Below are 10,740 nucleotides of genomic sequence, written 5' to 3'. Positions count from 1 at the left end.
TCCTTTCTAGTAATGCTACTGCAGAAACTCTTTGAAACATTAAGTACGAGACACGATTTACATCTTTTTCGACCGCATTGATAATTTCCTTTATAGCTTAACCAAGCCGAATCAGTATGTTGAGTATTAGATCTATAAAGGCTAGGGGATAGGATAGAGCCCAATGATTTTCCTTTCCTAAAAACAAACGAGGGGGACTGGTCTAAAACGTCCTTCAGAACAGGATCCTGTAGCAGGACACTCCAATGCCGTCTAACACTCCGCTGAACACAGTACGCCTCTTTACTATGAACCATAGAGTAGCGTATAGCTGAATCTTGTGCAGTACTATTCCCATGTAAATGGATATTGGAGTTTCTCCGCTTTTGGGAATGTTTCAGCAAATCTCTTCTATTTTTTGAGACAGCCTTTTCATAGGCTTCTCTGATTAGGTCACTATCGTAACCACGTTCCAAAAACCTGTCCCAAAGCTCCATAGCTCTCTCGTGGAAAGCCTCCCACGTGGAGCATATTCGGCGGAGCCTTAGGAACTGACCCACGGGTATACCCCGTAGGCAGGACCTCGGGTGACTACTTTGTGCATGCAACAGCGTATTACATGTAATGGGCTTGCGAAACAAATTTGTCCCAATTTCCGAAACGGGTTTGTATCTCCAAAAACGTGGTGCCGCTCCCACCAACCCCTGACTTTATAAAAAACTGGAATGATACTCTTACTGACTGCTCTATGAAATTAATGCAATTGATTTTGATTAGAGACAGACAAGAACTTGATTCAGTCCAGGTGAAAATTGATAATTTACATAAGTCGGTTCTGGACCATAAAATGCTAGATCAAATTCAAGAGAAAGTCAAGGAATATGAGAATAACATTAAAGAAATCAAGAGAGATAAATTCATACGTGATAAGAAAGATTATATGAATAACAAAGTTTATCTGTGGCGTACGGACAGGCCAAGTTTCGGGAATCAAAGGCCGTTTAACAGGGGTCGTTACTATCCACGGCCTATCCTTAGGAACGGCAAGAACGTCCAATTCTCTGATTCTGAAGATTCATCTATGCCTGCCAGGTCGCTTTCTTCTATTTCTTTTTTAACCTCAGATCAGGATTTTTCGGAGAGCGACCCGGAAGAGGATGTCGACCGGATTCCCAGACAAGGTACGAAGAACAAGCAGATCCCACAAAGAGATCCAGTGAAAACCCGCAGTCAACAAGACGCACAAGGAGAGGGGGCCATCGGGCCAAGAGATCCGGGCCCAAAAACAAAATCCCACAACAAGAACAAGAAAAACAAAACTCGTTGGTAACGGACTCAGGTAATGTAATCAATTTGTCAAAGCATGTTCTCACACAGAATGAATTGACATTACTTTCCCGTGGCCTGAATTATGTATTAGATAATCGAATTGACATTTTCTCCACTGTTTTGGACTTGAATAAATTTATCCGACTACTAACTTTGAAGAGACATTTTGCAATTCCTTCGACAACCCCGTTTTTGGGGACTATTGAGGTTGTTAATCCATCGTTAGAAGCACTCGATGCTGGGACATTGATTTCCAATAACTCCCTCTCTTCCCCTTTATCCGGGGCCTCAGATTTAGAGAGGGTGGTGACTAGCGATGCTTCTTTTTCCATACAGGAGTTGAATTTTGATTTTGGTGATGTATGTGCGTTATTTAACTTACAGGATTTACAGGAAGGGGCTCAAGCGTTAGCAGAGTCAACGTACAAAGTTAGACATACAGATTTTAAGAAAAAATCAACCTATTACCCAATTCAATCGAAGAGCCACTATATTGAACTCTTCCATAAATTGGTACAGAGAGATATAGAGGGATTATCGGTTCAGGATATACAGATAGAGGGCATAAAAGCCAGTACCAGAAATAAGAATTAACTAAAGCTGAATCCATGGCACTCACTGCCCTCCGCGCAAATAAAGATATCATTATCAAGAATGCCGATAAAGGGGGGGCCGTGGTTGTCATGGATACCTCAACTTATGTACAAGAGATTAACAGACAGTTAGGTGATGACACGACTTATGTCAAACTACAAAATGATCCAACTGAGAGATTTAAAATAATGTTACATGCACTTTTGGATGATGGCCGTGAAGATGGAGTTTTGAATCAGTCTGAATTTGATTTTCTTACCTGTTCCCATCCTGTGATTCCCATCTTTCACGTTCTCCCTAAGGTGCACAAATCCCTAACAGATGTTAAGGGTAGACCTATTGTGGCCAGCATAGGCTCCTTAAACGAAAAACTTTCCAAATACATTGATACTATTGATACCCATAGTTGAGAAACTTCCTACCTTTCTGAGAGATACAACTATGTGTATTAATAGTTTGGAAAAAATATACTGGAAAGATACATATAGATGGTTCAGTATGGATGTAACTGCCCTTTACTCGTCCATCGAGCATCAATCGGGCCTTCAAGCCATCCTATATTGGTTAACGAAGGAACAGAGGTTTCCAGCCACTCAGAATGAGTTCATACTAAAATCTATAGATTTCTTATTGCATACCAATTATTTTTATTTTGACGGGGCTTTTTATCTCCAAAAGCGTGGTGCCGCGATGGGGGCTTCCTTTGCCCCCACATATGCCAACCTATACATGGGTTGGTGGGAGCGGCACCACGTTTTTGGAGATACAAACCCGTTTCGGCACCATATAGTACATTTTTATAGATATATCGACGATTGTATAGGTATATGGGACGGAGATGAGCTGTCTCTGTCATTGTTTATCGAATATTGCAACTCGATAACCAGAGAGATACAATTTACATTTGAAACCCATACCAACAATATACCGTTTCTAGATATTAGGTTTATAGTCTCGAATCACGAAATTGGGACAAATTTGTTTCGCAAGCCCATTACATGTAATACGCTGTTGCATGCACAAAGTAGTCACCCGAGGTCCTGCCTACGGGGTCAGTTCCTAAGGCTCCGCCGAATATGCTCCACGTGGGAGGCTTTCCACGAGAGAGCTATGGAGCTTTGGGACAGGTTTTTGGAACGTGGTTACGATAGTGACCTAATCAGAGAAGCCTATGAAAAGGCTGTCTCAAAAAATAGAAGAGATTTGCTGAAACATTCCCAAAAGCGGAGAAACTCCAATATCCATTTACATGGGAATAGTACTGCACAAGATTCAGCTATACGCTACTCTATGGTTCATAGTAAAGAGGCGTACTGTGTTCAGCGGAGTGTTAGACGGCATTGGAGTGTCCTGCTACAGGATCCTGTTCTGAAGGACGTTTTAGACCAGTCCCCCTCGTTTGTTTTTAGGAAAGGAAAATCATTGGGCTCTATCCTATCCCCTAGCCTTTATAGATCTAATACTCAACATACTGGTTCGGCTTGGTTAAGATATAAAGGAAATTATCAATGCGGTCGAAAAAGATGTAAATCGTGTCTCGTACTTAATGTTTCAAAGAGTTTCTGCAGTAGCATTACTAGAAAGGAATACTCTTTTAAACGTCATTTCAATTGTTGTACTAAAGGCATTGTCTACCTAGGAACTTGTGCATGTGGGGCCCAATATGTGGGCAAAACCACACGCAGGGCCGGGGTGAGATTTTTGGAACATCTATCAGCTGTTAATAGAGGAGATAGAAAATCAGCGATCTCCAGACATGCCCTTGAGAGACATGATGGGGTATCGTATTTTACTTTTCAAGTCATTGACACCCCTAAAATTAACGTTAGAGGAGGCGATATGAACGAAGCCCTATCAAGGCTAGAAGCCTATTGGATCTTCGAATTAAAAACCCTCAATATGAATGGAGGCCTTAACCAAGATTGGGAACTCCACCAAAGTTGAGAACAGACAGGACGCTGAAGCAGAATTACTGCTGATATGCTCTTTTATTTTATTTTATGTGGAAAATAAAAGAGCATATCAGCAGTAATTCTGCTTCAGCGTCCTGTCTGTTCTCAACTTTGGTGAAGTTGCATTACTAAATTTTGGTGCTAGGACGGAGCGCCAGTGAGACAGTTACAGGACTGGCGATACTCTCCACCAAGATTGGGTCTACCATCAAGATTGGGAACTCACTTGTTATTACTGAAATTGAGGCTTTTTGTTTCCCTGCTCACGTTCTCATTTCTTATCAATTTTTCATTTTTTCCTTTTTCTCTTTTTTATCAATTCATTATTCTTTATTATTTTTGTATCAATTTTCTATTAATTTTTATATAATACCTTACTAAATGTTGCACAATACTATTAATATTTTTCTTTGGTAACTTCAAGTATTCACTTGACTATACATTACATTACGATATAAGCATATATGTATATTCCATCTCGTTGGCCATGTGAACATATAATTTGTAATTTGAAGTTGAAACATTTCATTTTTTATTTTTCACTATCACAATTATTATTATTTTTGCTATATGATATACATGATGTACGAGTTTATGCAATATATTTGAGCGAGACACACTTCCTACTCTTTTAGAGAACCGATCATGGGATTCAACCATGATGGGGTTAATGTTTTTACAAGGGGTGTGGTATCTGTTGTTTTAAATGTTTCTCTTGTCGGTTACAATGCAGCTTTTTGAGGAAGTGGTTTGTCCACGAAACGCGTCAAAGCCATAGAGCCGATGGGCTCTCTATGCTCTCTTGTTATATTTTAATAATTTTTCAATAAAAGGATGTTTTAACCTGCTTGATGCTCCGTGACTACGATATAATTTTCTGTTCGAGACAACGCTTCGGGGGCGTACTTCCACGTGTAGCACAGCTGTAATTCATCGTGGGCCGGTGAGTGCTCCCAACTCTCTTTTGTTGGCCGATACTTCACAATCACCTTCCTGCAACTCCTGAATTGTGTTAGTTAGCAAGTTATCATGCTTATGGTGTCTATGCAATAGTAGTGGCTGAGTTGCAACCCACCCGCTTTGATTTAGATAACGGTTATATGTAAACCACGTTACATGCAGCACCAGGCTTAATTGCAGAAAAATATGGAAGAAGCTATATCCTGTTATTCAGCCAGATCACCACATGAAAAGTGTCCCCATTTATATAACAAGGTATTTTGTATTCTTCTCATCTGGATGGAGAATTGATTTCATGTATGCAACAAAGCACTGCATTTTACATTGCCCTAAGGCCAGGGTCAGATGCAGGCAGATCTCTGTCTGAGTTTCTACGGAGGTGGAGAATCCGCTGTCCCTTCACTCCTGGTCTGCCTGCACCCGGAAGCATTGTTTCCGCTCGGGTGGGCAGACATGGTGGATTTCGGCACCGCATTTGAAAAGGCAAGGGGGAGCAGCAGGGAAGCGGATTCTCCACCTGCGGAAAATCCTCATCTGTAGGATCGTCTGGCCCTAACCTTAATGTTTCATTTGTGGTATTCCCTTTATATCACACCCTGGATCTCTAACTTTTAACTTCTGTCACATAGGGCAATGTTTGTTTTTTTTTTTACTATAAAATTTTAGTGGAAAAAACCCCACTAATTTTTCAGGGTTTATTATACCCCCAGGATAGAAAAAGGCAGAATCTGAAAATCCGGCATCTCAGGTTTTTAATGTTCTAGCTAAATATAGCTGATATCTGAAAGCTTTGTCTGTTCCTTTCTGCAGAATGTTTAAATGCAGGCAGAAGCCTAATTCTATATAGACTGTGCATTATTCATTACAAATAATCACTGAAGCAGAGACAATTCCCAATTCATTTATTGGAACAGCAAACATAATTTATTCCTTTCGGTACAGCAGCTGCAGGGAGCTAATACACAAAGCAATCTGTACTACTAGTCACATAAAATATGAAAAGCATCATTCAAAAACCACCAGAGGAATCTCCTAACACCTTGTCTGTTCATGTACTGGAGAGCCTTTCTGGCACGGAATGGGTTAAGGGATTGCCATGAGGTTAGGAGTAAGCCCGCTCTGGGCCAGCCATGGGGGCTCGTCAGAAAAATAAACAACATTGGGGTTGTCCAGCAACAGATTTCTTCTGCAGCTAAGATTAGAGAATGGATATAGAGTAAGTGGACAAAATAGCACCTGTGAAAATAAAAATAAATTAGCAAAGGTAACTTTTCTACATACATCTGTAACACCAATGGCAAAATCACCTATTTACATGGTTGGGGAATGTCCCTCTGCCAATCTCGCTGGTTACAATGGCAAAGAGTAACACAATAGTAAAAGGGCTTCTTTCAGTATGGAAAGCACCAAGCATGTAGGGTACAACATGGTGCCATCATGCAGTGGGGACACAACCCTCTGAAAAATGGCAGCACTTGCGCAGCACCTTCCAGTATGAGAGAGCACTTTAAATGGTAGTGGGCCAGCGCACTGGATTATGATACTGAAACCAAAGGCTTACAAAATATTGAAATAATGCACCACAGCTGAGAAATAAAGGATTGAAGAAAAGGATTTTAAATATTTACATGGGTATAGAGAAAATAAAGCCAAAATAAATGTATTCCAGAGAAAAGTTGTGGCTACAAAACCCTGATGAATGTCCTGGTGAGACACTTACCTTGCTAGTCGGGTAAGTATGAAAGCAATCATTTCAATAGATCAACTGCCATACTGTTTGCTTCTAGGGATTTTTCATATGCAACAGCATTGCTAGTTATTAAACAACACTGAATATGTCAGCTCACACCCATATGTATGTATGGAATCAAGTACAGGTATGGGATCTAGGGTTGCCACCATCATTTTTTCCCTATTAATAACATTGGGATCAGCCATCGTTTTTACCAGCCAGGTCGGTAAAATATGTGGCAACCCTAATGGGATCTGTTATCCAGAAAGCTCCGAATTAAATAATGGCCATCTCCCATAGAGTCCATTTTATCCAATTAATCCAAATTTTGAAAAACGATTTCCTATTTTCTCTGTAATAATAAAACATTACCTTGTACTTGATCCTAAGATATGATTAATCCTTACTGGAAGCAGCACCAGCCTCTTGGGTTTAATTAATGTTTACATGATTTTCTAGTATGAAGATCCAAATTATGGAAACATCTGTTATCCAGAAAACCCCAGGTCCCAAGTATTCTGGATAACAGGTCCCATGCCTATTTTACAGAAGGCATATTTGGGCTCACAATAAGCTATTTCTTGGATGGAAAACTTTAGCGAAAATACTCAGTAATTAGTAATTCAGGCCTTTATCTCAAAGTCCAATGCTAGGACTGAATATACTGGATCTATATAAGTAATGAATATCATGTGACACCCAGTCTAGGGAAACAATTCCTTCCTTCCTAGATCAGTGCTGGACAGCTGCCATATTTTATGTCTGAGTGCCAAAATTAAATGAAAATGATGATGTTGTACAAAGATTTTTATGAAGCCTTTGAGAAGACAGAGAGCGATAAAAATGCCTTGTGAGACAGATCTGGTCTCCAATTCAACACTTCAGATCTAGATCAAATAGAGAACTTACAGAGAATAAATGCAAACTAATAAGGTAATCACTGCCGAAAAGCATTTGTTAAGAACATCCCAAGCAGTGGCATAACTATAGGGGGAGTATATAGTATAGTATAGGTATCCCAAGGTGCACTACTGAGCTTATGGACTATACATAAGTTGAAAAATAAAAGCTATTTCACAAAAAACATGGGACCTTCTATTTTGTTTGTAATTAAAATAAAAACATATTTTTAAATGTAGTGGTTTAGTGAATTCCACAAAGCATCATTCTGGCAGAATCCCATTAATATAGGATAACTTATTATCTATATAAAAACGATATAGAGAAACTACAATAATCAAGGACAACCTGCTTCCCTACTGCAAAATGACAAAGAAAACATGGGGGAAAGAATAATAGAAGAAACAAGGCAAGCTACCCAACCCAAAAAAATATAACAGGCCAATCAAGAGTATAGTATGTGGCATAACTAGAAGACTGCTGTTCACCAGTGTTCCCTAAGAAATATAGAGATGGATTAAAATCTCTGGTGGTTTAAAGTAATATAGACGAGGATGGACATCCTATCTGTAAGGGTCCCTTGAAGCAGGATTTGATACTAGTAAGGATCTCTTTGTCTTATGAGGTTTACCTTTGACTGGCAGAAGGTGGCATTGGGTATACAAACCATTGCCAAAAAAGACACTGCACTGTACTGCTGCCCACCCGGTTACATTGTATTTGGCCCTTTACAGGTAACTGCTGTTTCACAAGTAGTTCAACTTTATCATTGGTCTATATATATAGACCAATGATATATATGTATTTTTTTGTTTACATTTTTTGACAGATGTTCAGCTTTAAGGTATTCGGCCAAGAAACTGACACAATGTTTATCTATCCTTGAATTTGAAGATACAAATATAAACTCATAAATACTGTTTGATAAAGTGTTAGATACACAAAGAGATACATTTCATGATAGTATGTGTAGTATTAATTGCAGGGTCAGTAATTATGCCAGTGATTTGTGCTAGATCATCAAGCTTAAGAGGGCTGCTCTGAAGAATGTTATGGCTCAGAAGGATTTAGTTTTAGTTGCTTTTTTGCATTTTTCGGTAGAACACATAGTGCTTGCCATTACAGTTATGCCTGGTGCCATTATAAGGAAGAGGACCATTTCTCTGCAGGACTTATTGCAAAACCCTACTAATGCCATTGTTTGCCTGGGCAATAATACAGCAGTTTCTGGAAACTGAATCTATGCCTGTATAAAAGCGACAATCAGGGAGTAAATAAAATGGGAATAAGTACCATTTCTTAGCACAGTGCGTAATACTTATGTTTTGCCCCATTAGCTTCCGAATCAGTCCTCTGAGAAACTGAATCTCACACTAATGATTCCTATTCTCCTTGTGGGTAAAACAATGAGATGGCAGTCTGGCTTTGTATCTGCCTCTAACTGATATTGTGTTTCTAAATGAGCCTATTAGGTGTTTACTGAGGTCTGTCTTGCGGCCATAATACAATTTGTGCATAACCAGATGCGTTATGAGTGCATTCATTAACTGCAATGAATACCTGTGCGTGTAAAAGAAGCATTCATGTTGTTTAACCCATGCAAGCAGTAATAGAACTGCACAAATAAGTGTGGTGTGTTGGTGCAAAGCACCTTAAACTCATTAAGATTCTTCTTTCAAAATCAAGGATTTGTGCAAATAAAATAGAGGTATTACAGTGTATCCTTGAATTTCTATATTATACAGAGAGTTCTGGTATTTGTAGCAGATTATTTAATGGGTGAGGAAGAAGAAACCGTAGCGGGTGCTTGGCATCATCTTCCAGTCCATAAATGCAGTAAATCATGGGGAAGGCCGTGGCTATAGAAGTTGATCCATATCACTTTATGGCAATCCAAAAAGAAACCAGCAATGTGCTGTGGAACGTAAGAGTCTTTCAAGTCATTCAGTGTGGCCCTAATCAATTTGTATTCGTTCGTTTTGGGAGTTGCAGCTAAAAGGTCCATGGCATTCATGACGAAGTCCAAACACAGAAATAAAATGATGCTGGAAAAAAATTACTGACTTAACAATTCACCCATCCAAAGTACTCCAGAGGTCATCAAACATCAAAGCAAATGTGCAGACAGACAGACAGAAGGCACAGCACTTGCCAGCATATGGCAGGTATGCAGGGGCCGGCCTCTGTCTGTGGAAACCTCTAGGAGTTGGGCTGTATCACATATTGGGATTCTACATAACATAACCTTTTATCAATGTCTATTATTTATATGCTGAAGCCACTGCAGGAGATCTTGGAATTCAGCTCTGCCATCATCACTTCTTTGATATGAGAAGTTGGTTTAAATGCACAAACCACACCCATTTAGTTTTGGAGCCATTGTATTTATGACCTGAATCTGAGAGCCTGACAAAGTGACAGTAAAAAATAAAGATCGCCTGAAGCAAAATTTGTAGAAATGCATGTGGATCATTTTCAGTTGATACTTCAGATGACACCTTTAGCTTCTGCATTGTTGAAGTTCTGTAAGAAACTCCCAAGCAAGAGGATTAATCATTTTTCTAGATCAGTTTGTTCTCACAAATGGATATTAACAAATTTATGTCTGGAACATGACAAAGTGTCTGCCCTCCTATGACTACACTGGCAGCATGCCCTTTCTACACGCTTGGATGTATTCTTGGTTCCAGTGTCTTGGCTGTACTTTTCCTTTCCAGTGTTGATATGATGAAATGCTTGCTGGGTATACTTTTAATTGTGATGAGTGGCAGAAACTTGGTTCAGGCTTGCAAAGATGCTCTGGATGTGTAAAATTCAGGAACTGGCAATCCTGTATGAATTGTTACCTGAAATGCATTACATCACACAGTTAATTAAAATCGAAAATTCAAGATGGCTTTGACCATGATACAATCGGAAATGTACAGTTTTTATAAGGAATGTTTATATCCCATCTTTCATTTAACAAAAAGCTTAAAAAAAAAAGCGTTCAGCATGTGTAAGAAAAATAATGAATAAATTAATTATTCCCCTTGTTTTAATTAAAATTCATTGGTTGTACCCTAAAAAACTTTGCCCATCTTCCCCTCATCAATTGTTGACAGAAAAATAATGGGTTAGGTGCGGCCAATAGTGATGTGAGGGTCAGGAAAAACCCAACCCTAACCCGCACCCAAGAGAAAGTTGTTCACACCTCTGGTTTCAAGACACAGAATCTTTGGGAGCAGTGCAAAAGTTTACTTCCCCAGTCTGACCCGCACCCAACCCTAACCTGCAATGGTTGGCCAAATTTCA

General features: G+C 39.4%; 1 protein-coding gene across 8 annotated transcripts in view; it reads right to left on the bottom strand.

Moving 5' to 3' along the window:
* Positions 1-5,701: 5,701 nt before the first annotated feature.
* Positions 5,702-10,740, bottom strand: part of trim9.L (tripartite motif containing 9 L homeolog) — a 60,219-nt gene continuing 55,180 nt past the window's right edge. For all 8 annotated transcript variants that reach the window (XM_041573051.1, XM_041573052.1, XM_018230541.2 and 5 more), the window contains one exon: positions 5,702-10,292. In XM_041573051.1, coding sequence (XP_041428985.1) covers positions 10,227-10,292 — 66 coding nt within the window. In that variant the 3' untranslated portion in view covers positions 5,702-10,226. The remainder of the gene's footprint in view (positions 10,293-10,740) is intronic.

The sequence above is a fragment of the Xenopus laevis genome, chromosome 8L, assembly GCF_017654675.1.
Source record: "Xenopus laevis strain J_2021 chromosome 8L, Xenopus_laevis_v10.1, whole genome shotgun sequence".
In the NCBI taxonomy this organism is placed as follows: Eukaryota; Metazoa; Chordata; class Amphibia; order Anura; family Pipidae; genus Xenopus; species Xenopus laevis.
The sequence above is the reverse complement of the archived record's forward strand: the minus strand, read 5'-3'. Positions and strand labels throughout refer to the sequence as shown.